General features: G+C 38.6%; 1 protein-coding gene across 1 annotated transcript in view; it reads right to left on the bottom strand.

The window, feature by feature from the left end:
- Window positions 1-24,622, bottom strand: part of FBXO11 (F-box protein 11) — a 91,764-nt gene extending 67,142 nt beyond the window's left edge. The window contains exon 1 of the mRNA XM_066378320.1: window positions 23,619-24,622. Within this exon, the coding sequence (XP_066234417.1) occupies window positions 23,619-23,844 (226 nt within the window). The 5' untranslated portion in view covers window positions 23,845-24,622. The remainder of the gene's footprint in view (window positions 1-23,618) is intronic.
- Window positions 24,623-25,842: the final 1,220 nt, after the last annotated feature.

The raw sequence follows: 25,842 nt of genomic DNA, 5'->3' as shown, positions 1-25,842 counted from the left end.
AGCTGGAAACAGGGAGAGACAGTCAGACAGACTCCCGCATGCGCCCGACCGGGATCCACCTGGCACGCCCACCATGGGGCGATGCTCTGCCCCTCCGGGACGTAGCCATGTTGCGACCAGAGCCACTCTAGCGCCTGAGGCAGAGGCCAAGGAGCCATCCCCAGCGCCCGGGCCATCTTTGCTCCAATGGAGCCTTGGCTGCGGGAGGGGAAGAGAGAGACAGAGAGGAAAGCGCGGCGGAGGGGTGGAGAAGCAAATGGGCGCTTCTCCTGTGTGCCCTGGCCGGGAATCGAACCTGGGTCCTCCGCACGCTAGGCCGACGCTCTACCGCTGAGCCAACCGGCCAGGGCTCAGAAATTGCTTTTTATGTAATAAAACTTATCCATTCATTTATAAATTCTGCAGTCAGTTTAAAAGGTCTTCCCCACACCAAAATTAAAAAACAAACAAACAAAAAACTACTACTTTCACGGCTTTAATTTTCATCAATCCATTTGGTATGTGTGAAATACAAATCCAACTTCTATCATATGGCCATCCAGATGTCCCTAGAGTTAACTGAAGAACTGGTATTTTCTCCACTGATTTGAGATGCCATCTTTATTATATTCTTATACACAGTTGAAACTATTTCTAGTCTTTCTATTCTGTTCCACTGATACATGTGTTTCTTGGCTGGTATGTTGTTTTATCTATTTTACAATATCTGGCAAGGCCAGTTCTCCCTCAGTTTTCATTTTTCAACTTTCTTGGCTCTTCTTGATTATTTCCTCTTATAAACTTTGGAGTTAGTATGTCTAGTTTTAATATTAATTTGTAAATTACCTCAATGAGAACTGTTATGATCTTATTCTTTATATTCAGACAACATGGCATGTCTTTTAATTTGTTCAAGATTTGTTTTGTGTCTTGCTATGAAATACATATTTCCTACTACTGATGTTTCTATTTTTCCTCATACTTTCTGTATATTTCTGCTTAGCCTAAGTTGCTATTATTCATACACAGATACTCAAAAGTGATGTCAGAGAAATGGCGCCGTAAGGAGTGATACCATACACAGATACTCACAGCTGTTGAACTTTTATTACATATTAAGAAACAAGTGCCCTTATTTACGTACTGCTTTTTAGTGTGAACTCCACCTTTCTGTGTTAAAATCACGATGTCCTAAATTCTGTTCACTTTGTCCATCTTTTAAAATGTTAACCTTTCATAATCATTTTGTTGTAGGTGTATACACAACTTAAGCCTTGAATCTAATTTGAAGATCTTTTTCTTTTAAAAGTGAGTTAAGCCTATTTATATTTTTTATATGAAGCTATGTTTGGCCTTAGTACTGTCATCGTTTGTTGTGTGTGTGGCTGCCAATATTCTTTTACTATATGATGTTTTCTTTTTGATAGGTTTAAAGTTCTTTCAATATTTACAGTAAGGTATATTTCTGTTCTAGCAGTTACCCTCATAACTTAGCAGAATTCCCCTAGATTTCCATCTCTTTAAATAACTATTAGTTCCTTATTATGAACAATGTCAAAATTAACATGTTTCCTCTTCCTCCTCCACCTGACTTAATCAATAGTGCTATCTTTAGGGCTTCCTTTTAAGTGTTAACTATGTTTATACTTCTATTATTTCATTTGTGACCCTTACATATCTTTTGACCACCAGTAATTACAATGAGGTATAATCTATAAACTTCCTTCTCTCAAATTTTATTAGGTTTTATCACTTCTACATCACTAGGGTCTATATTATTAAGTTCTGTCATCATGATCTCCATGTTTGTCTTTAGTACTACATATATATATTGCTTACAAAAATTAGGAGATATTTCAAAATGAATATGAAGTGATAAAAAAAAGGCATTTGATTTTTTTATTAAACAAGAATATCAGAAAAGCAAACAAGTCAAAGAAAGTTGTTTGATTATGCAAATGAGATGCAAAACCAACTTTTATTTCATTGGTGAAAATGCATTATACAAAAGGTGGAAAGTACTGGAGTATCTGCACGTTCCCTGATCCCCAAATTTTTGTGAGCAGTGTATATATACACACACACACACAACATGCACACACGTACATACACACACACACATATATACATATTAAATGCTTACTACCAACCCTTTCTTCAGATGTCTCTGTTGACTAAAGTTTATAATTTAGTAGTTTCCTCCAAAAGTGCTCACGTAAACATTCCCTTAGCTCTCTATGTTATCCTTTATACTTGAAGAACGGCAGGACTGGATATGAAATCTCTGGATCCCAACTTTACTACTCTACTGATTTCTGGTATTGAATATAGTGGAGAAATCTGAGGCCAGCCTAATATCAACTCCTTATAAAAGATTTTGTGCAGGAGATGAGGAGGGTGGCTGCCCAAAGGAGTCTTTATTTTTTTATGACCGTTCTGGTCAGTTTTTCCTGGCACAAGTGCCCTTTCTCTCTCTCTCTCTCTCTCTCTCTCTTTTTCTTTTTTTTAATTATTAAGTGAGAGGCAGGGAGGCAGACTCCCACATGAGTCCTGACCAGGATCCACTGGGCAAGCCCCATATGAGGCAATATTGGCTCAGCCCATCTGGGGCTGCTGTTCTGTTGCTCAGCAACTGAGCCATTTTAGCACCTGAGGTGAGGCCATGAAATCATCCTCAGTGCCGGGGACCAACTTGCTCATACCATTTGAGCCATGGCTACTGGGGGAGAAGAAGACAGGAGGGAAGTAGGGGGCACAGAGAGGAGGAAGATGGGGGGAGAGGAGAGGAGAGGAGGGAGAAATGAGGGAAGAGAGAAGAGAAGGGAGGGGGAGAGAGGTTGGGAGAGGGAGAAAGAAAGAGAAAGGGAGGGGTGCAGAAGCAGATGGTTACTTCTCCTGTGTGCCCTGACTGGAAATTGAACCGGGACTTCCACATGCCAGGCCAATGCTCTACCGCTGATCCCAACAGCCAGGGCCACAAGTGCCCTTTCAATACACATTTTAGTTGAGTGAGATTTTAGTTGTACCTGTAACAATTTGTTGTTACACTGAATATCAACTACAGGGGTTTCAATTTTAAGTATGTTAGATCTACTGCCTTTTACATCGTTAATTAAAAAATTCTTTATTTCCATTTCATTCTATTTTTTCTTATTTTGATCTTTATGTCCCTTACTGTGCTTTCCTTGGGTCTAGTCTGCTCCTTGGACTTCTTCAAATTGCATCTGCATTTGCTAGTTTTTGCTCTTTCTTTTTAAAGTTCCCTCATCTAACATTTCATTTTCTCCTGTTACCTTGTCATCTCTTCCCCTAGTTCCTGCATTTCTGTTTTGAGCTCTTCCTTTATAGAGAACTTTTAAAAGTTTTTCTGAATTCTAAATAAGTGTATGGTGAAATATTGGGTCACAATTTTCACCTGTTCTATAGTGACATTTTTCTAATGAGTGTTCTTTCGAAATTTTGCTGTTGAGTAATTTTCTTTTGTATTTTTTCATCTTTAAATAAGTTAGATTTTCCTGAACAAGCTATTTATTGGTGTGCAGTGAATAAAAGACAGGCTTCCCAGTCCAAAAACTCTCCCTTTGATGCTATACAGAGAATACAAAGAAAAACTGGTTCCTGTATATATGGCTCCATGTACATGTAGCTCTACCTTTTCAAACCAGATATTTCTGTCACCAATCCTGCCATTATAAACAAGAGATTTAGGTTTTGAACTTTAAAGTGAACACTTCACCTTCAGTAAGTATTCTTAAGTCACAACTTCTGTCCGTTCTTAGCTGCTTTTGATAGTCTTTAAATAAAATTTCAAGGCTACATATTATGTCTTTCAGTTTACTGAAAGTGGGGAGTTAAAATATTTTTGTTTTCTTTCTTACTTTTTTCAATGACTTCAAGAGGGAAAAGGCGTAGACTTGGCAGTTATATTCATGCCAAAAGTCTAATCATCAATTGTGTGTGCTTGTTTAATCTATCATTGTTGTCTCTGGAAAGGTTGGGAATTTCAATACTGGAACTAATACATGACTTCTCCTTATAGAGTAATGTATAATTTAACAGAAAAATTAGAGGTAACCTCCTTGTTGGTTAACAGAGAACTGATAAACTCAAGTACATACATAAGATTTATTATGTAGTCATTGAAAATCATTTTCAAAAAATATATACATATATGCATATGTACTTCTAATGGGAAAACAATATGTTAAATAAAGGAAAATATAAAATTATACATGCTACATACGATTCCAATGAAAATATCATATGTAATTTTTACATGTTTCTATATATTATAATATGTACAGCAAAAGAAATGTATTTTTTCTCTAGTGTGGTTGTTGATAATCTTCAATTTCTTTTTACGCTTTTTTAAATTTTTAGAATTTTTTGGTAAACAATTATTTATTACTCCTGCCTCCCCAAAACAGGTAAACTGCAGTGCAATTGATGATCATTCTCATGCAATAAATATTTCCTAAGAAATGTATTTTTAAAAAATTAAAGCCCTGGCCGGTTGGCTTAGCGGTAGAGCAGCAGCCCGGCATGGGGAAGTCCCGGGTTCAATTCCCGGCCACGGCACACAGAAGAAGCGCCCATCTGCTTCTCCACCCTTCCCCCTCTCCTTCCTCTCTTTCTATCTTCCCCTCCCACAGCCAAGGCTCCACAGAAGAAGTTGGTCGGGGCACTGAGGATGGCTCCATGGCCTCCACCTCAGGCGCTAGGATGGCTCTGATTGCAGCAGAGCAACACTCTAGATGGGCAGAGCATTGCCCCCTATTGGGCAAGCTGGATGGATCCTGGTTGGGCTCATGTGGGAGTCTGTCTGACTGCCTTCCCACTTCTAACTTCAGAAAAATACAACAAACAAACAAAAAGAACCCGTGTGTGTGTGTGTGTGTGTGTGTGTGTGTGTGTGTGTGTACAATATAGCATAACATGTAATTCAAATGTTAATTCTTTATCAGAAAGATGTGGATTCTAACCATACACTTGCCATTTACTACCTCTTGTGAGTTACATAAATACCCTAAACTTACACTTCTTCATATGTAAAATAGGTATATTACCTACATATGGGAACTTTTTGTAAGAATAAAATGAGCATTTTAGTGTCTACCTAGAAGACAGTGATCAATAAATGTGACTATAAATATTAAACTACTAAAGAGTAATTATAATAATATCACAGAAATTATTTTAAAAAAATTTTATTTTTATTATGTGAGAGATAGAGAGGCAGAGAGACAAACTCTGCATGTGCCCAGACAGGGATTCACCTGGCAAGCCCCTTACCTGGGGATGCTCTGCCCATCTGGGGCTGCTGCTCCACTGTTCAGCAATTGAGCTATTTTAGTGCCTGAGGCAAGGCCATGGAGCCATCCTCAGTGCCCAGGGTCAATTTGGCTCAATTGAGACATGGCTGAGGGCAGGGAGGGAGAGGGAGGGGGAGGGGGAGGGGGAGGGGGAGGGGGAGGGGGAGGGGGAGGGGGAGGGGGAGGGGGAGGGAGAGGGAGGGAGGGAGGGGGAGAGGGGGAGGGAGGGGGAGAGGGAGAGGGAGGGAGGGGGGGAGAGGGAGAGGGAGAGGGGGAGAGGGAGAGAGAGGGAGAGGGAGAGAAACTGGAGGGTCAGGGGTGGAGAAGCAGATAGTCTCTTCTCCTGTGAGCCCTGACCAGGAATCGAACCAGGGCCTTCCACACTCCGGGCCGATGCTTTACTGCTGAGCCAACCGGACAGGGCCCAGAAATTCTTTTGTGTTGCTTTCCCATGGATAGCTAGATAGCTTAATGGGTACTTAAGTGCTTACAAAACATTTTTTTGCCCTGGCCAGATGGCTCAGTTGGTTAGAGTGTTGTCTTTGAAGCACAGAGGTTGCTGGTTCAATTACTGGTCAGGGCACATACAACAGGAACAGATTGATATTCCTGTCTGTCTGTCTCTCTCTCTCTCTCTCTACCTTTCCCTTTCCAAAATCAATAAAGCAAATATTAAATTTTTTTTCCTTGTGCTTAATATATAAATTATATTTCATTTTTATTGTATATTTTAAGTCCATACACTGATAGTATAGAGCTATTAATAAAAAAAATACATTCTGGTGAGTTTTCAGAAACTTCGTGCCAAACAGATTAACAAGACATTTATAGAATAAGATGAGCTTACTATAAAAAATATTATCAAATATTTACCAATAATCCTTCATATATTAAGCATAAATGGACCTACTAAAAACTGTAAATGATAGTAAGCACTTGAGGTTGGGATATGGGTAGCTACCAAGAAGGCTGGAGGCACAAAAGAAAGTGATCAATTCAAAGTCAAGCAACAACTGATTGCAAAATTTTATGTCTTTGTCAAAAAAATTATATATACACATACACATATATGTGTGAATATATATAAATATATGGAATAGTAATGTGCACAGTTCATTCAAGAATAGGTATATGAAGTCTGTCAAAGGAAAAATCATACAAAAGAAAAACAGCTAACTAAAGTGTAGAAGACTGAATTCTCAGCTAAAAAATTTAGATTACACCAGTGGTAAAGCCTTGAAGACAGAAGAGTGCCTATATTCACCTTTAATTTCCTTTTTGGAAAAGAAACACCAACATAAAGTAAACCAAAAGATGAAGAGAGAATGGTGACAAAGTAAAAAGTCTGTCCTGGTAACTCTTTCAATGCCCTTTGTCTGGCCCATTTCCTCTTACTAAGAATACCCTCTTCCCCATCCCCCTTTCCTCTATCTGTGACATACTCAATTCTTCAAGATCTAGTTTAAGTATCCGCTTTCTCTGGGATGTCTTTCCAAACCTTTTCAGCCCTCAGACTAGTTTCCCCTTTACTCTTAAGTATTTCATGTGTTCATTCATTCATTAACATTTAATCTCATATATTAATAGTGGAGTTATTTAAAATAACAAATTTGGCAGCATTTATCCAATGAAAATGCAAATATCCCTTTGACTTAACTCATTTTTATGAAACTATTTATTGAAATATTGACATAAACATATCTCTACAAAGATGTTCACTGCAGTCCTATAATAGCAGAATTAGAATAAGAACCTAAATCAAGAGGTACATTTAATAAAAATTGTTGTACATTCATATAAAGGACTATTTTTGCAAATGTAAAAAAAAATGAGGTAACTTTATACTGATATAGGAAAATGTCCAGGATATAAGTAAAAAAACTTAATTTACAAATTAATATAGTGTTTCTTTTGAGCATAAAAAGGTATGCATATTTATATATGTGTGCATTAAAAATTCAAAAGTAACACACATAGAGTTAAGAGTTACATCTGGGAGTTGGACAAGAGAAAAGGAAAAGAAATGACTTCCTTTCAATTTTATATACTTCTGTATTCATTAATTCACCTATCACTCATTAAAAAATTTCTAGAGTGCCAGGTACGCATGATTTATACCACTCACTTATTAAGTATCCTTTGAAAGAAGATTTTATGTTCCTGTTTAACACCACTGAACCATACATATCTTGAAGGCAAGTTCTTACTTTCCCATAAGAACAACCATAACACCTTAGAACTAAATGTTTAAAGATGTACAAGTATACGTAAAAAAGTATTTTTAAAAAGCAATGAACAGGTTTGTATCTAATTCATGCCAGTGGTAGCTTCTGAGAACGGTGCAAGTGAGGCGGTATATGAAATGGCAGATTATTTTTTTTTAAAAGTCAGTTTTAGCTCAATAACATTTTATCTCTAAAATGTTTTTCATAAAAACTCATGCATGATATTAATCATGTGTATGTTAGATAAGGTGCAATTTTTTTTCTTCCAGTCTGTCATTTGCCTTAACTTGATTAGCACCATGAAGTCAATTTCTTGATCATTCCCTTTAATGACTTCTGGATTACTTTTGGCCTCGTTTAGGGAAAGTACTTTCTCCTAATTCTTTTATGATTTTTAATAACTATTGAGTTCTTATTTGGAGAACAATATGCTACTAAGTAAAATAAGCCAGTTACAGATAGGACAAATACCACATGATTCTACTTATGTGAGACATCTAAAACACTCAAATTTATAGTAGAGGAGAAGGGTGGTTGCCAGGATTTGGGAGGAAGGGAAAATGAGTTGTTATTTCAAGATTCAGTTATACAAGATAAGTTCTTGAGATCTGATATATAACATCTCATCTATAGTTAACAATACTGTAAGTAGTCTTAAAATTGTTAAAACAGATCTCATGTCAAATGTTCTTACTGTAATAAAAATATTAAAAATTACAACAATGTTCTTTTTAATCACTTGGAATGCATTTTTTTGATACTGAACAAAGTAGAAAACTAACTGAATGTTTTTTTAAATGATAAGTCACAATTATTATTATTATTTTGTATTTTTCTGAAGTGAGAAGCGGGGAGGCAGAGAGACACTTTCACAGGGGCTCGACTGGGATCCACCCAGCATGCCCACCAGGGGGTGATGTTCTGCCCATCTGGGGCATTGCTCTGTTGCAACCGGAACCATTCTAGCGCTTGAGACAAGGCCATGGAGCCATCTTCAGCGCCCGGGCTAACTTTGCTCCAATGCAGCCTTAACTGAAGGAAGGGAAGAGAGAGATAAAGGAAAGGGGGGAAGGGTGGAGAAGCAGATGGGCGCTTCTCCTGTGTCCCCTGACCAGGAATCGAACCCGTGACTTCCACATGCCGGGCCAACACTCTACCACTAAGCCAACTGGCCAGGGCCCACAATTATCATTTCTTGATTGGTAAATTATTGCTTCATTGATCTGAAATATCGCTATCATAAATGGACACTGAATTCACATAGAAAAGAACTTCACTTTTTCAAAAGCATTAACTAGTTTTTAAGCATCTGAAATCAGTTACACTGGGAATCATTACATGAATCTAACATCAATGTGGTTCACCTTACACAGAATAATACAACTGCTTTATTTTCAACCAGTCACAGCTAAAACTAATGAAAAAAATTAAGTCAACCAATAAAAAACAAACTATAATTTTACTTGCATTTTCTTTTTAAGTTACTGAATAAGTATTCCAAACATTAATTTTTGTTTAGCTCAACTAAGATTACAGAAACTTTTACCAGATATATAGGTTCAACCAATTACTCAACTGAAAAATGAACAGAATGATACTAGAACTGTCTAACAGAACAGATAACTGGGAGTCAAGAGACCTAGGTTCTAATTCCAACTATCACTTTGTACAAAGGAATAAACCTCAAGACCATAGTTCTATTTCCAACATTCTGTAATTTCTAATTACCATCTCTAAGATAATTAAAATATCTTATACTAAAGTTGCCACTAAAAAGGGGAAGTTTATAATCTTCCTTAGTGATCTCTTCTAGAATTAACCAGATAGTCTTCATACAGTCTAAATCACCAAACAAATCATTTAAATTAATTTTCTCTAGCTATCTTTTGGGCCTAGTGAAAAATAATTGAGCAACATTTTTCTTTTTAAGAATTACTTTTAAACATTTGAAACGTTTAGTCACCTTTAGTTTGTCTTTCTTTAGAGTAACAGTCTTAGAATATCAGCTCTTCATAAAACTATGCTGATTACTATCTAGAATTTACACTCAGTGACTGATTAACCCTAAACCATACCAGTAGTTCCTAATTTAAAAACAAAATAAAAAACCAAGCAGTTCACTTATTTCAATAAAGGTTTTTAGTACATTGTAATAGAAAAATGCTTGTTTTCATTTGGTTTAGGTTTATAAAGAATATGTAAGATAATAAGAAAACTAGTTGAGTTTGAGATGAATCAATTTCAAACTAATAACTAAATTTAAGCTTCAAAAGCCCGTATTTTTTTAAAAATTGCTAGATTCTTATTTATTCCTAAACACATTAGACCCAACAGCCCAAAATGTCTTAGATATAGTTTCTTAGAAGAGGGGTATGCTTTCTTTATTGATATTGATGGAACAACATCCCTTAGCAATCTTTTTCAACTTAATGAACTAATAATAGCCTGACCAGGCGGTGGCTCAGTAGATAGAGCGTCGGACTGGGATGCAGAAGGACTCAGGTTCGAGAACCCGAGGTCGCCAGCTTGAGTGCGGGCTCATCTGGTTTGAGCAAAAGCTCATCAGCTTGGACCCAAGGTCGCTGGCTCAAGCAAGGGGTTACTCAGTTTGCTGAAGGCCCGCGATCAAGGCACAAATGAGAAAGCAATCAATGAACAACTAAGGTGTCACAACAAAAAACTGATGATTGATGCTTCTCATCTCTCTCTGTTCCTGTCTGTCTGTCCCTATGTATCCCTCTCTCTGATTCCGAGAGATGAGAAGCAGCAACCTTGGGTCCAAGTTGATGGGCTTTTGCTCAAACCAGATGAGCCCGCACTCAAGCTGGCAACGTCGGGGTCTCAAACCTGGGTTCTTCTGCATCCCAGTCCGACGCTCTATCTGCTGAGCCACTGCCTGGTCAGGCAATAGTCATCTATTTCTTAAGAGCTAATTACCCTTTTATGAAAAGAAAATAACCCCACATCATTATCAAATAGACCTGAGTCCATATCATACCTAAGGTATAGAATAGCCACCTGTTGTGACCAAATAAATTTCTCTTTTCTAATTATCTAGTTGTTTATATACTATATTTCCATCTTCCATCATACAGCCAGGCATGTAATTAAAATACTATTTGTATTTACTACCATAATATGTAGTCACAAACTTATCCTAGACAGACAGAATCATTGGCTCAAAGTTTGAATAAAAAATTTTGTTTTTAATTTTTAATTCTGACTTCCTGATTATTAATTATCCTCATTACCTATGACAGTGTCAATTATTATCCTAAAGTTACTATGAATACAAAACTAAAAATTTCCATAAGCACTTAAAACATAATAGCACTGAAAAATGGAAAATTTTAAGTTTTTATTCAAATTTAGAATGATTCCTGTGGAGACTATATCACCAAACCAAACAATAGTAGGAGTTCACAACACAATCAGAACTATTAAATTCTTTTGGTCCTGGAAGTTTGGCTCAGTGGTAGAGCATCGGCCTGGTGTGTGGATGTCCTGGGTTTGATTCCTGGTCAGGGCACACAGGAGAAACAACCATCTGCTTCTGCACCCCTCCCCCTTCTCTCTCTTTATCTTTCTCTACCCGTCTCCTGCAGCCATGGCTCCATTGGAGCAAGTTGGCCCCTGGCGCTGAGGATGGCTCCATGGCCTCTGCCCCAGAAGCTAAGAGCTTGGTTGATGAGCAGAAGAGCAATGCCCCACATGGGCAGAGTTGCCCCCTAGTGGGCTTGCTTGGTGGATCCTGGTCGAGGCTCATGCAGGAGTCTGTCTCTGCCTCCCCTTCTTTCACTGAATATATCTGTATCTATATCTATATCTATATCTATATATACACACAGTATATATATATATAATTCTTTTAAAAATACAAATCTCCCTCCTTCCAGATTCCATATAGTATTTGAAAAACAAAGAAATGTAGAAATAGTAACAAAAATCACCTCACTGCCTGACCAGTGGTGGCGCAGTGGATAAAGCACTGACCTGGGATGATGAGATCCCAGGTTTGAAACCCTAAGGTCACTAGCTTAAGTGTGGGATCATCAACAGGATCCCAAGGTCGCTGGCTTGAGCAAGGAGTCACTGTCTTGGCTTGAGCTCCCCTTCTTCAAGGCACAAAGAGAAGCAATCAATGAACAACTAAAGCAGTGGTTCTCAAAGTGTGTGCCAGAGTGCACTGGTGCACCCTAGAAGTTTTCTAGGTGCGCCCTATGGTATTCCAGAGAAATATGTGCCTGTTGGGGACCAAAAAACCAACACGGTTTTTGGAGTTTAGATTTTGGGGGGACATGTGGGGAACTGGCTGTAAACTGTCTGCCCAACCCCCTACCTCACTTGCCTGATTAGGTTGCAAAAGGCTGTTAAACTGTGGTGCTGGATTGTTTACACTATTCCCCATGTTCGCTGGAAAGACTGAAGGCAAGTTTCTTCTATCCTTTGTTTGGTGTAAAGTTAAGATGATATGTATGGTGAGGGTTTTGGATTGATGATTAAACATAAGGAATTGTCTCTTGAAGCCTTTTGGATTTCTATAAAAGAAGAACATGTGGCAATATCTAAAAAAGCTTTGAACATTTTACTACAAATTCAACATCCTATTTATGTGAATTAGGATTTTCTACTCTCAACCCAATTAAGAGTAAGAAGAGAGGAATTCTTCAAAGTATTGACGAGGAAATGAGAGTTTGCCTTTCAAATATATGCCCAAATATTGAAGAAATCGCTAGGACACATCAGGCTCATGTTTCTCATAAACACAAGAATGAAAAAACTCAACATATTCGCGCCAGGACCTGTCGAATTTACTAAATCTTACTCAGAATGTTTATATATAAAAAGATAACTTGTTTTTTAATTTTTAATCCCTTTTTTACGAATTCTAAAAAGCATAACAAAAAATGTAACAAAAATGTTTTTTAATGTCAGAATAAATTTAATTTTGTTGTATTTTTTTGTTTAATTACCATAAAAGCACGCTTGGACTTTATATTTTTTTCTAAAGAAGATATTTGACTTATTATATTTCTCAGAAATTTGTATATAGTGCGCCTACAATTATTTGTAGGATTTTAAATGTGCCTCGACTTCAAAAAGTTTGAGAACTACTGAACTAAAGTGACAACTACAAGAATTGATGGTTCTCATCTCTCATCTCCCTCCCTGCCTCCTCTGTTCACTCAAAAATAAATAAAAATCACCTCACCTCCATCAATCCCAAGACACTACTGCTAACATTTCACCCCAAATTTTGAGACACTTCACAAAATCAAGAGTGTGTACTGTATTCCCAGTTTCACTGTGTTATTAATGCATGTCTTTGACTGGTACGTGACATTTCCTAACCCTCTAAAATCACACTTAACTTTACAGATCCTGTACGAACTCACTACATCTAGATCTCCCAGCTCAGCCTTTCAGCTTTAAAGATTTTGTCTAAAAGGGTCTCAAATCAAATGACTCAGAAATAAAGAGGACACGGTCACTATAAGATATAGCAATAGAAATACTAAGAATCTGGAGTTAAATTATATATTTGGTATATGGAATTACAGATGCTATGAAGAACCTTTCAAGTGTTGTTTTATCTCTGCAATTGAGGAGTTTAGATTCTAGCAATATATAATCTAACTTAAACCTGTCCTCCTCCTTTCAGTTTCTGGATATAAGGACAAAACAATGAATATAGTGCAGAAGAATGATACTATGAGAACAAAATGAATGACCCCAACTCTGCAGGTTAATTTCCTTCACTAGGCACATGTTTCTTTCTTAACCACTTATATATAAACATGCTATCACTTAGATTAACCTTTGGGCTGCAACAAGTTTCTAAGTGTGGCACAGAGGTAATCCAATGGATGATTAAAAGGTAAAATATACCATCAGACAGTAGAGGGTTTTAACCATTTTTCCCACTGATTTTGGGGGGCAGGAAGGAGAGAGAGACAAGCATCAACTCACTGTACTACTTATTTTTACATCCACTGATTTCCTCTATGTGCCCCAACCAGGGCTAGAACCAAAGACCTCAGGGTCAAGCTGGCACCCTCAGTACTCTGGGATGACACTCTATATCTACTGTGCCAACAGACTGGGCAACAAACCATTATCATAGTGTCTCACAGAAAAACACTCTAAAAGACTCTGGTCTTGCAAACAGAATAAGGATAAGGACACAAATGATGAATGAATGAATGAATGAATGAATCAATCAATCACTCTCTCTCTTTTTCCCCTCCCCTCAGAAGACAATGAAAACACTGATTTGCAATTCAGTCTCTATCTCAAGTACCAAAAGGCAAGAACAGTGTCCATATAGTAATGCCTAACAAAGTCAGATCTGATTTATACTGGTAATTCAGATGATACAGATTTTTTTTGGACATACATACAGACAGACAGGGTAGACAGACAGGAAGGGAGAAAGATGATAAACATCAACTCATAGTTGCAGAAATTTTATTCATTGATTGCTTTTCATATGTGCCTTGATGGGGAGGTAGGGAGATGGCTCAAGCTGAACCAGTGACCCCTTGCTCAAGTCAGTGACATTTGAGTTTCAAGCCAGCAATCACTGGGCTCAAGCCAGTGACCTTGGTATCATGTTGATGATCCTTTGCTCAAATGAGCAACCCTGGGCTCAAGCTGGAGACCTCAGGGTCTCGAACCTGGGACCTCAGCTTTCCAGGTCGATGCTCTATCCACTGTGCCACCTCTGGTCAGGCACAGAAAGACTTTTTTTAGAGCATCTCAGTAGTTACCTTATTCAAAATCCCCTAATTTAGAAATCAGATTAAGGTAATACTCTAAAAAAAAGGCCATTCTGAAAAAGGTTTGGCTCCTTAGGGTCAAACTTTATAGCAACATTTACTGAATGTGGCTATGTGTTTTTAAAAAGAGAAGAAAAAAGATTGAAAGGAAGGTGGCAGTCTCTCTCATACTGCTTGTCATAGACAAGAAAGAACAACTGTTAGCACTAGCACTGGAGTGCTAAGTGCTGAAAGAGTAAACATGAAGTAATGAAATCTTATTCTTTTTATATCTAAGGCTACTGTATCATCAGTTTCAAAAAAGTAATTCCTTAAGAACATAGCCCTATTATAGGGGGAACAAGCTTATAAGCCATTAGAACTTTAACACAAGCTTTCACTTGAGGAAGAACTTATAATGCTGCCAGACACTTGTACACCCTCGTCCTATACACCAGTAACTGACAGATCTGGTCAAGGACTAGAAAAACAACTTTGAAAGTAAAATATATCCCAATTTTTCTGTGAAAGTTTTATAATTTTAAAATAAACTGAATGTAATCAACAAAAAATAATCAAGATATGCAGAAAAAGAGAAAAAACCGACCACACAATAGCAAAATATTTTCAGAGGAGTTAAAAGGATAAGCTTAAAATGTAGTAAGAAACAGGGTTCCGAACTGCAATGAAGGAACAAAAATATTTATGGCAGCAGCAAAAAGAAACAACAGGGTTTCCTAGGAATAAAGACTCAGAATCACATATTAAAGTCCACAGTGTTTTTTTAAAATTCCTAAATAAAAATTTCCCCCCTCTTCAAAATAATCCAACCTATAATATTTGGAAAAAATTAACACATATTAAACTGATGGGCAAACTTCCTGATTAACACTGGACTGTTAAAGGATGTTAGAGTGGACATACTAAACGACTTAAGAAAAACACTAATATCTAAAATAAAACCATCAATTGTTTTAGCAATATAATCATGAGAAGTCATAATCGTATCTTAGAGCTGTTTCTTCTTCTATTTCTTTTAAAGTAAATGAAAATTTTGCCTTTGGGTAAAGATAAGCAATACTAAAAAATGTGTGCATGTGTTCCACCAAAAGATACATAGATGTGCATAAAATGCTCATAGTAGCAGTACTCCTGACAGCCAAAGATGAAAACAACTTTATGTTGATCAATTGCAGAATGGATAAATTGTAGTCTATTCATACAATGTAATATTATACAGCAACAAGAATGAACAAACTATTACTACAAGCAACACAATGGATTGAACTCACAAATAAATATTAAGCAAGTTAGACACCTAAGAATACATACTTGGTAATTACATTTACATAAAGTTCAAAAATAGGTAAAACTAATTCAAGCAGTTAGAAAGACAGGATTAAGAGTAGTGACTGGTAATGCCAGCAGTGTTTTATTTCTTAATCCAGGCATTACTGGTTACACAGATGTATTCATTTTGAGAAAAAGTCATAAAGCTGTATACACCAATGATTTGTGCACTTGTATACTTTCATGACCTTAGTTAAAAACATAAATTTCCACAAGTTGAATAACTATATATTTATATATATTACATATAAGCATACAGAAATGACTATACATACCTTGTGTTTCTAATTCAGATGACCACTATTAACTTAAATGACCCTTAATACTGCCTGACCTGTAGTGGTGCAGAGGATAAAGCATAGACCTGGAATGCTAAGGTCGCTGGATTGAAACCCTGGGCTTGCCTGCTTAAGACACATTCGAGAGGCAACCACTAAAAGTTGATGTTTCCCACTCCCCACCCCCACCTTTCTCTCTCCCTCCTCTCTTTAAAAAAAAAAAAAAAGAAAAAAAGACCCATAATACTAGCACTCCTACCTGCTCTAATTCTTTATCCTCTCCATTCCAACTCTTACCCAAAATTAGTGTTCTGGAAAAAACAAAAGTGAAACTTAAAAAAAATTTTTTTAGGTTAGAAGTAGATTAGGAAAAACAATAAAATGTGTAAGGTAAGTGATTCTTGCAAGAATCTTCTACTTTCCCCCCTTCCTGACACGCTTACTTTGCCTCTGAGGACATACTACTCCCAAAAAGTCTTTGTCCAAATCACTAATTTCTCTTATCTTTTATTGCACCTAAAATACCAAAAACTTGACTAAGTAATCAGTTTATTAAAAATGCAAATGCATTTCAAAAGAATGTGAAGATATCAGTAATATGTTCACAACTGTGAATTACTTCTGTGGCTATTTTTAACATATAGCCTTCTAGGTAAAGAAAAATAAATGATTCCACCATTTGGTTTACTGTATGACATCATTGCCAAAAATATTTTTACCCATTCCCATTTCTTTCAAATAAATCTTCTTTTATCTTTCTTCTCTGCCATGACACAAACCTGGAATGCCTCCTAATTTTTATTTGTTAAATTTTACTGACTTCTAATTTTCCTTAAAGTCTATTTTTCTTTTTTCAAAATGATCAATTATGTGTAAAGAAACAATTACTAGTGACATTATATACTGTACACCAACCTTGTCCATCTCAAAATATAACAGGAGAATATATGCTTGCTTTGGCCAAGCAGCTCAGTTGGTTAAAGCCTCGTCCTAATCGCCAATCTTGAATGCCAAGGTTGTGGGTTTGATCCCCAGTCAGGGCATATACAAGAATCAACCAGTGAATGCATATATAAGTGAAACAACAAATCAACTGTTTCTCTCTCTCTCTCTCATCACCCCTTGCTCTCTATCTAAAATCATTAAGTAAAAATAATTTTAAAATATAGTTATATGCTCTTTCTCTTCCCTACTTTGTTCCTTCGAGGTGTTAAGATTCTCATAAAGCCACATCTTACATGTGTTATATATTACATTATATCCCATGCATGCAAAATCATACTTGAATGTAAAAAAGAATTCTGAGATCTAAACTCAAGCAGATTAGTGAAACCAGCAAAAGTTAATTTGACTCAAGTCAGTTATGAATACATGGTACTACAGAAACCAATGCCACAGGTTGAACCCATTTAGTAAGTCAGTTAATGTCACACTAAATAAAAAATTTCAACAAAGATTCTGACACAACCCAACTCGACCAATTGGAGAATGAATGTTGTGATACACTAGGGGAAAATAGTGAAACTAAGATTATCACTGTTACCAGAAAAATAATTTTAAAATATGGACTGTTACTCCACTTCTATCACTAAATAATTTCTGAGCTTTGAGAAAACAAAAAAGTAGGCTCTCTTCACAAAATAGATGAATGCCACCTTGTCTCTCATGAGATGTGGAAGTATTCCTTAATTTTTTTTAAGGCTTAGCCATCAATTGAGAGAATAGCAAATTTTTTCCTTCTTTTCAAACAGTCACACAATTTTCCATTTGACAACTGTATTTTTAGAAATTGGGAGAATAAGCAACTACTATACAGAACTTATATTTGCTTTTACCATGTTATCTTATTTGGGGTGTTTTAAAATAAAAAAATATATATATACAATGCATTCATTTTCAAAGTAAAATATTTTTGATATTTGCCATCAACTAAAATAAATTATGTAACTGAAGTTAGTTGGTTTCATTTCCCTATTTTCTAAGGATCAAGTTTAAGCACATTATCTTTTATTAACAAAACATGTATAAAACCCCCAAACTACACATGCAAAGACACCAAGCTACAGTAAGAAAAGATCAATTAGTCCACAAACCTGCCAAAATCAGTGCTGAAGTCTAATTTAATTCACGTTTTTTTTCCTTTCTGAAACAGTCTAGGTATAAACCCTGATCTAAAATGACCTAACACCCTTTATTCATACCTTATGAGTAATTCAAGGAAAATCTACCCTTCTTTGTACAAGTGCTTAGTGATATCAAAAATCCAGAAACAAAAAATGCTGGCAAACAATGCAATCTCTTCTGGAGACAAATCTACAGGAGATGTAAAATTACTATCAAAAGGTTAACTTAGAAAATGTGAAACCAGATGATTTAACAATAAGGACATCAGACTCCATTATTGTTTCCAAAAGGATAGATGGGATAGGACAGGAGACAGATGTGCTACACAGGCTAGGTTATTCCCTCCCTGAAAGTGAGGGAGACCTTCTGCCAAATGTATTTTGTTATTTCCCCTTGCTTATGGAAATACTAGATAACATTAGTTTTAAAATTCTTCTGTTACTATGCACATTCACTGCTATTTAACATCCATCTTATAGAACTGTTAAGGATTAAATGAGATCATGTATGAGAAAGCAGCACAGACTCTAGTGTGTAAGCAGAAAAATGATAATGTTATCATTATTCTGTTTCTTATGTTTCTTGATTTTTTCTTCAAGGAATGGTTTAATTCATTAGATGTAAGATTAGTGATTCACAAATTGCCTAGATTCCAACTTGAGGTACCAGAAACTCTTTAATGACTCACATTTTATCTCTTGAATTTAGTTTTATATACAGCCCACTCCATTCCTTGCTATTAATATTTAAAAGAACTGCCATTTACTGAGCATCTACCATGTGCTGGGTACTCTGCTATCTCTTATCCTCACAATTTTCCTATACAGTAAGTGTTATCATTCCCATTTTAATGACAATGAAGTAAGGCTCCAAGAGATTCTTGCTTCATATCAATCAGATCCTTACAGGTGTAGCCAGATTAGAACCCAGGTCTAGGCGATTTTACTCTGACCTCTTTCCATCATAACACCCAAATGTCTCCTCCCTTATATTTCACTTCTTTATAATTCTATTTCCCAAAGGTAACAACTGCAATTTTGGGGTACCTTGCTAGCAATCTCAGATATTAGCCAGAGTTCTCTGGAAGATAAGAATGCAATTCAAAGGACTGATAAATTAGTAAAAAGAAAAGTCTAAATCAGAATAATCCTAACAGACATAACATTAAGAGTAACTTTTTAGAACAGGAAATAAGAGAACTCAAGTCGAAATAACTCATTATTACAGACTGTTTATTTCCAAAGTTAAAACAAATAGAAAAAAAAAAACCCCTAAGAAAATACTAGCCTTGAATTCTGCCAATTCTAGGTAGGTCCAACCATACTCACTAACAAGCCAGGGGCTGGCCTTTCCTTGAGTTTGCCAGAATTACCAGTTAAGAGAAAAGTAGTACAGGGACAACCCTTAGGCCTAATTAGCAGAACTCTGATATCAGCATTGTCATTATCCCATTTCTATTCCTCAAATCATTTATAAGTTTTGAGAAAACAGGCTTTTCTTTTTACACACACACACACACACACACACACACACACACACACACTCAGCATCCTTCCTTTTCATGGGATGTAAATATTATGAAGGTTTAGCCACCAGACTGGGGAATAGTAACCCACAGTACTTAATTCCCAAACAGGAAAAATAATGTTCCTTGTCCAGAAATTTTCTATCTGGAAAGGTTGTAGAAGAGTTCCTTATTCTATAAGTAGCAGGAAAAACCTGAAAGTAAAATATCATGGGCCAGAACAATCCGACAAAGTAAAATTAACATGCATGACTAGAACACTAAGGAGTTTCCTGGATGCTGCAGATATAAATATGTAGCTCCATCAGGAATATTTTAGGTAATATACTACTGAGTTATTTCCAAAAATTCAATGAAAAATTCTTTAATTTCAGAGTCATGTGATATTTTTATGCCACAAATTCAGGGTGGGCAAGAGTAGGTTTAAGTTATAATACAAATAAATAATATAATAATAATTCAAGAATAAACTATTATATATACACACACACACACACACACACACACACACACACAACTGTAAACCTACTTTTGCCTACCCCTTTATGGGATTTAAAGAGACTTAAGTTTTTACTCTCTACAATTATTTCAGACTAGAGATCAATAGTAAAATCCACTAATGTCATTAATTTTCTTCAACTATAAATGATCGGTTAAAAGTTCAGCACTTCAAAATAATCTTTAATTAGAACAAAAATTATACTTATTTTCAAAAACTATATCAAAATTATTTTCAGATGTCAAATTTCATCTTTTATTAAAGCATAATAAATTAGAAACTAATAGTGACTGATTCTAAGTAGGATGATTTAGTAGCTGAGTGTGGGTATATGCACTTATTACTTATGCAAAGGAATCAATTTTAACAACTAAAAACTAAAAGTACTCAGAATACATAGCACTCCTGCAGACTTGTAAGCTTTCCTCATACTTCTAGAAAAACTGCCAACCAAATTGGTATCAAGATAAATTCAGCAGAACAAGTTGCAAAAGCTAAAATCTTTTTAATGTTTTAAAAGAGAAATATAAAATATACAACCCCACACTACTTTCAATTTCAGTGACTCTGGAATATACTATCAAAGTATCCCTATGTGGAACGCAAATTATTTTCTATTAGCTTAAAGTGGTATATGAAATCCTAAACTCAGTAATTTACATTAAAAGACTGAAAAACTGATTAGTGGACTATTAATGTAAGAAATTCTTTCTCTTGAACACTGGAAAATCCTCATTAAGATTGCATACTATAAGGTTGTTTCTTCTTCAACCATTGGCGTGTGTGTGTGTGTGTGTGTGTGTGTGTGTGTTTAAGAATATGTCAAGGAAGTTTTCAGACCAATTAACCTGTGGGCAAAGAAGCAACTAAAAACCAGTCTTGACAGAATTTTTGCTTGAAAAATATGCTATTTTATTACCACTGAAGAGCCAAAAACCCATCCTAATTTATGTAAAGTAAGTTATTTTATATAGAGATTGAATTAACTTATCTTAAACCAGTGAATCTCACTTCTTCAATTCCCTACCTGGAAAGTTGTCTGATCCACTACTATGAAACTCTATCCAAGACTCTAATGCAAGTTACATATCCATTAATAGTTAGTAACACCCCCCAACACGTGTTAGCTGTAGTTCCTTAATTACCTTGTCAAAGTCCTTAAACAATAAAACCTCCAATCCAAACCAGAAATAGTGACACTTTGCATGCTCCATAAAACTTTTTAAAATAAAAAATATTCTTCTTGGCTAACTTCTGATTATTATGTGAACTATATGTTAAAAAATATATAGTATAATAAAACTGCCAATTTTCAAAGAATGACATATTTTTACATAAAGCCAGCAAAATATTATTTTTAGTCTTTTAATTCATCTTTGTTTTCTTCATCTTGAGTACATTTATTTGCCCTCTAAATCCATAGCACTTTTCCTGAAAACTACTCAGCAAGTTCTTTTCCCCTCTGTGCCAACATGGAATCTCCAGAACAATTTCTACTAGCTTGCAGCAAAGCAACAATTCTATACTGAATTTGATTTACCATTTGGTAAGGTACATACAGTACTGAAATTCTGATTCATTAACATCTTAGTCAGCTTATGGACATCAATAAAAAGAAAACACACTGACGTGACTATCAACAACTAAGTCAACTTACTTCAAAAGGAAACAAGACTTTCTTAGCTAATAATTTCAAAGGAAAAGTGTCCAAGATAAAAGTATCACAAGGAAGTTTGAAATAAAACACAAACTGTGAAAAGGTGATTAAGAATAAACATTTAAACATACAGCGGGACTAAATTAAGTTGGCTGAAAGAATGTGATTCAGTGCTAATGGTATTAACAAATCATTACACCTTGAAAAAGCTGTATATCCAGCAGTAAAATATACTCGAGGATTTCAATCCAGTATGTTTTCTCCAAAAAAAAAAAAAAAAGAGTCAATTCTATTACATATTACATATATAGTGCCAATTCTGGAAGGACACGTGAATATTATTTGAATGGAACACAGGAGACCCCTGATATGTAAATATAAAGGAAATTATTAAACTACAAATATTTTTAATTTACAAAAACCCCACAAAACTTGTAAATGTATCACAGAATCTTTAACACATGTATCAGGAATGTTACACAAGACCTCTACCTGGCTTGAAACACCACATTTTCAAGCAACATACAGCAAACTGTTTCTCAAGGACTATCTATAACTGTGACTAGTGAAAACCTTTAAACTATTTTTCAGATTATCATCTCCCTCTTTCATTTGTTAAATATTTTGATCAAGTACAACATTGTAACAGTTTTTAAAGAATGTATAATTTTGAAAAGGGCTTTAATCTCAATTACCTTAATCAAAGAGGTGTGACAACCAACGCATGTAAAATTAACCTTAAGCCGCCAACGAAAACACGCAAAATGTCTCCTAACAATTCCCCTCCTTCTAAAAACAACAACCGTACACATAAATATGGTACTGACCTCCACCCCACTGAAAGCAGCTAATAAAGAAAATAGTTACATCTGGAGACCACGGTGCAACACCCCACCTCATAAACCTCCCAAAATAACCACATCGTCCAAGTAGAACTGAACATTATTTTTGCTAGAGCAAGAATCCAACCCCTGGGAGCCTCAGCCCTGAGACAATGGTGGTTACCAGACAGAGCTGCACAGTTGGGTCCAAATGACACATTTCAATAGGCCTTGGACACAACACACACAGCACACACGCACCAAGGGGCCAGTTCTAAGGAAGGGGCGCTCAAACCCCACTAAGAGGTGGAGGGCAGCACGGCGGCGTGGGGTTCGCTGAGGGAGGGCAGGCAGGGGTGTAGATAGAACGTTAGAGTAACTGCACTGAACGCGAGGGAGGGGGCTGGAAATGGCCGATGGATTCTATATTTATTTATTTAAAGGTCTTGATTTAACGGGTCCTGCCAAGGGGTTCTGCAACTAAAGCCAAACTGCGCAGCAAACACTGTGGGGCTGGGAGAGGAGTCGCTGCTTCCCCCTACCCCGTGACTAGGGCGGGGGGCGGGGGAAACAAGTTCCCCGGCCAACACCACGGACCACTCTGACTCCCCCTCTCCCCTCCTCCACAGGAAGGGGGAGGCTAACAGAGAAAAGGGGGAAAACAAGTTCCCCAGCCAGCCTCACCGCCCGATCACTCCCAGTTGTTTTCCCCACCTCCCCTCAGGAAGAAGGAGACTAAACCGGGAAAGGCAGCAGAAAAGGGGGAAATCCCACCCTCCGCCTTCGCCCCCTCCCCCAGCCACCAGCAGACTCCAGCGGGGTCTGAGAGCTAACCGGGAAGCCAGAGGGATGGGTGGGGGTAGAGGGTGCCGAGCCCCGAAACCGAACAAAGCGCGGCCTGAGCGAGAGCCCGGGCGAGTGGGGAAGCCGCGGCTTTTCCTGCTGGCCGGGGCCCGGGTCGGGCTGACACTGCGGCACCGGGGGACCCGCCTTCGTCTCCCGCCCCCGCTCGCTCCGACCTCCCTCCCCGCGAGTCCCCAACGGCCAGGCGCCCGAGCCGGCGGGCGACGCGGAGGGAGCGCGGCCTTACCCCGCTCGCCGGCGTTGTTCCGCTCCTGGGGCAGCGGCGGAGGCGGCGGTGGTGGCGGGGGAGGCTGCTGCTGCTGTTGCGGCGGCGGCGGAGGCAGCTGCTGCGGCTGCTGCTGCTGAGGCGGCTGCGGCGGCGGCTGCTGCGGGGGCTGCTGCTGCTGTTGCTGCACCGGGCGCGGCCGCGACACTCTCCTGGGTCTCCGGTTGGCGGCTCGGACGGAGTTCATTTGCCGGGCTGAGGTGGCGGCGTTGGCGGAGGGACACACACACGCACAGCGAGCTCTTCGGCCGGAGAAGGGGGTGGGGAGAAGGGGGGAGGAAGGAAAGGGAGCGAGGGGAAGGGGAGACGGTCAGGGCGGAGGGGGCGAGCAAGCCCCCGAGTCCAGAGAAAGGCCCGCGGAGACAGAGACCGAGCAAGGCCGGGCGGGCGGGCCTGACGCACGGGGAAGGCCGAGGCCGCCGGGCGGGGCGGCCGCGAGGGACGGAGACAGAAGACGGGCAGAGCGAGAGAAAGAAAGGGCGTCCGGCCGCCTGGCGATCCCGAGGGGAAGCGCGGCGTCGGCGGCCGAGAAAGCAGACCCCGGTCCCGCCGACTCCCGAGCGGCGTCTCCGGCGGCGGGGGTAGTGGGCGGGCGGGTGAGGAAGGGAGAAGGAGAAGAGAGGGAGAGGAGGGAGGGAGGGAGGGAGCAGGGGGCGCCCGGCTTTTTTTTTTTTTTTTTCCTCTTCCTCCCCCCCACACCCCCTGAAAGAGATTTCTGAGAGGAATTTTTTCTCTCTTTCTTCGGTCTCTTCTTTCTCCTCCCCCCTTCTCTCCTCGGCGAAGGGGAAATGAGCGTGAAAGGAGGAGATAGGGGGAAAAAGAGGCGTCGTCGTTCCTCCTCCTTAAAGGAACCTTTCCTCCTCCTCCTCAGCCCTGTCGCCGCGGCTTCTGCTGCTGCTCCGTGGCAGGAGGAGCCATTGACACCACCGAAGCCTCCACTCGCCCAGTCGGTCCCTCCCCGTCGCGGGGCTGGTCAGGGGCGCGAGGGAGGGCCACCGGGCAGCGGGGGGAGGGGTGAATGGGCGGGGAAGAGAGAGGCGGGGACTCCTACCGAGAAGCCAATTGGAGGCGCCCGTACAACCTTCGAGCCAATGAGGCTTCCGCTCTTATCGCGAAGTCCCTTGGTTCAACGCCTTGTTTCCTCTCGAGGGTGCCCTCCCTCCCCTGCTAAGGAGGGGGAAGAGGGAGAGGGGGAGTGTGGTGGGGCGGGTGATAATGGGGAGGTATCAGGGCATATAATAGAGCAGGGGGTGGGCGAAGGGAGCGCCAGTGCGTAGCGAAGGTTCTAGGAGAGGAGGTGCTCGGAGGAAAGGGCGGGGGCTGCTGATGTAATGGGGAGAAGTGATTAATCCTTCGGTTTGCCGTTTCAGCTTTCCCCCAACCCCCCACCTTCACCCGAAATTTTAGGCGGAAAAAAAAGTGGAGCGAAGGAACCGATCTTTGGTAACTTGGGTTTTCTGTGGTGGGTAGGTTCAAAGTCTGAACTGTAGGGAGCGCTAGAGATTCTTTGCCCTTTAGCTGAGCTGAGGGTATTAGCAAACCTTGGAGATCAGTTTGAAAATGGTAACTGAAGTTTGGAGACCGTTCCTAATCATCGTCTAAAAGGAGTCATCTGTGCCTTGAAAAGGTTTTGGTTAATAGGCAGTAGACCTTTGATAAGTTTACTTTTTGGTCTGTGTAATATTCGGGGAAATATGTGAGAAAAGGTGAGAAGTAAATGTGTTTTCGGTTATGATTGTTCTATGTGATTGAAAATTTCTTTTAGGGTCCACAAACTCAAAAGAAAAAAACCCAAGCGGAATTATCCTTTCTATCTGTATCTATTCTCAATGTAATCTCTCCCCAAGGAAAACGCATTTTTTACTCTGTAGCTGTTGTGATAACTGAAAAAGTACCCTTTCTCAATTCTCTCTGCTTTCTCTTTTGTTTATCATTTTGTGGATGTGGTAAAACTGACAGTTTACCTGACTCTGTTTCAGATCTTTGGGCTATTTCTCTCATTTGATTTGATCAGTTGCTGCCAAGGCTTGAGATAATCAAGTGGTTACAAAGTAAGATAAAGTAAGGCTGAGAGGGAGGAAAGTGTATTATGGGAAGAAGGAGAGAGGCAAGATATGGAGAGGAGCAGGGAGATGTAAGCCAGGTGTTTTGAGTTCTGATTTGATATGTGACTCTAGGCAAGTTT

The sequence above is a fragment of the Saccopteryx leptura genome, chromosome 3 (assembly GCF_036850995.1).
Source record: "Saccopteryx leptura isolate mSacLep1 chromosome 3, mSacLep1_pri_phased_curated, whole genome shotgun sequence".
Classification (NCBI taxonomy): Eukaryota; Metazoa; Chordata; class Mammalia; order Chiroptera; family Emballonuridae; genus Saccopteryx; species Saccopteryx leptura.
Note: the sequence above shows the minus strand (reverse complement) of the source record. Positions and strands in the feature narration are given on the sequence as shown.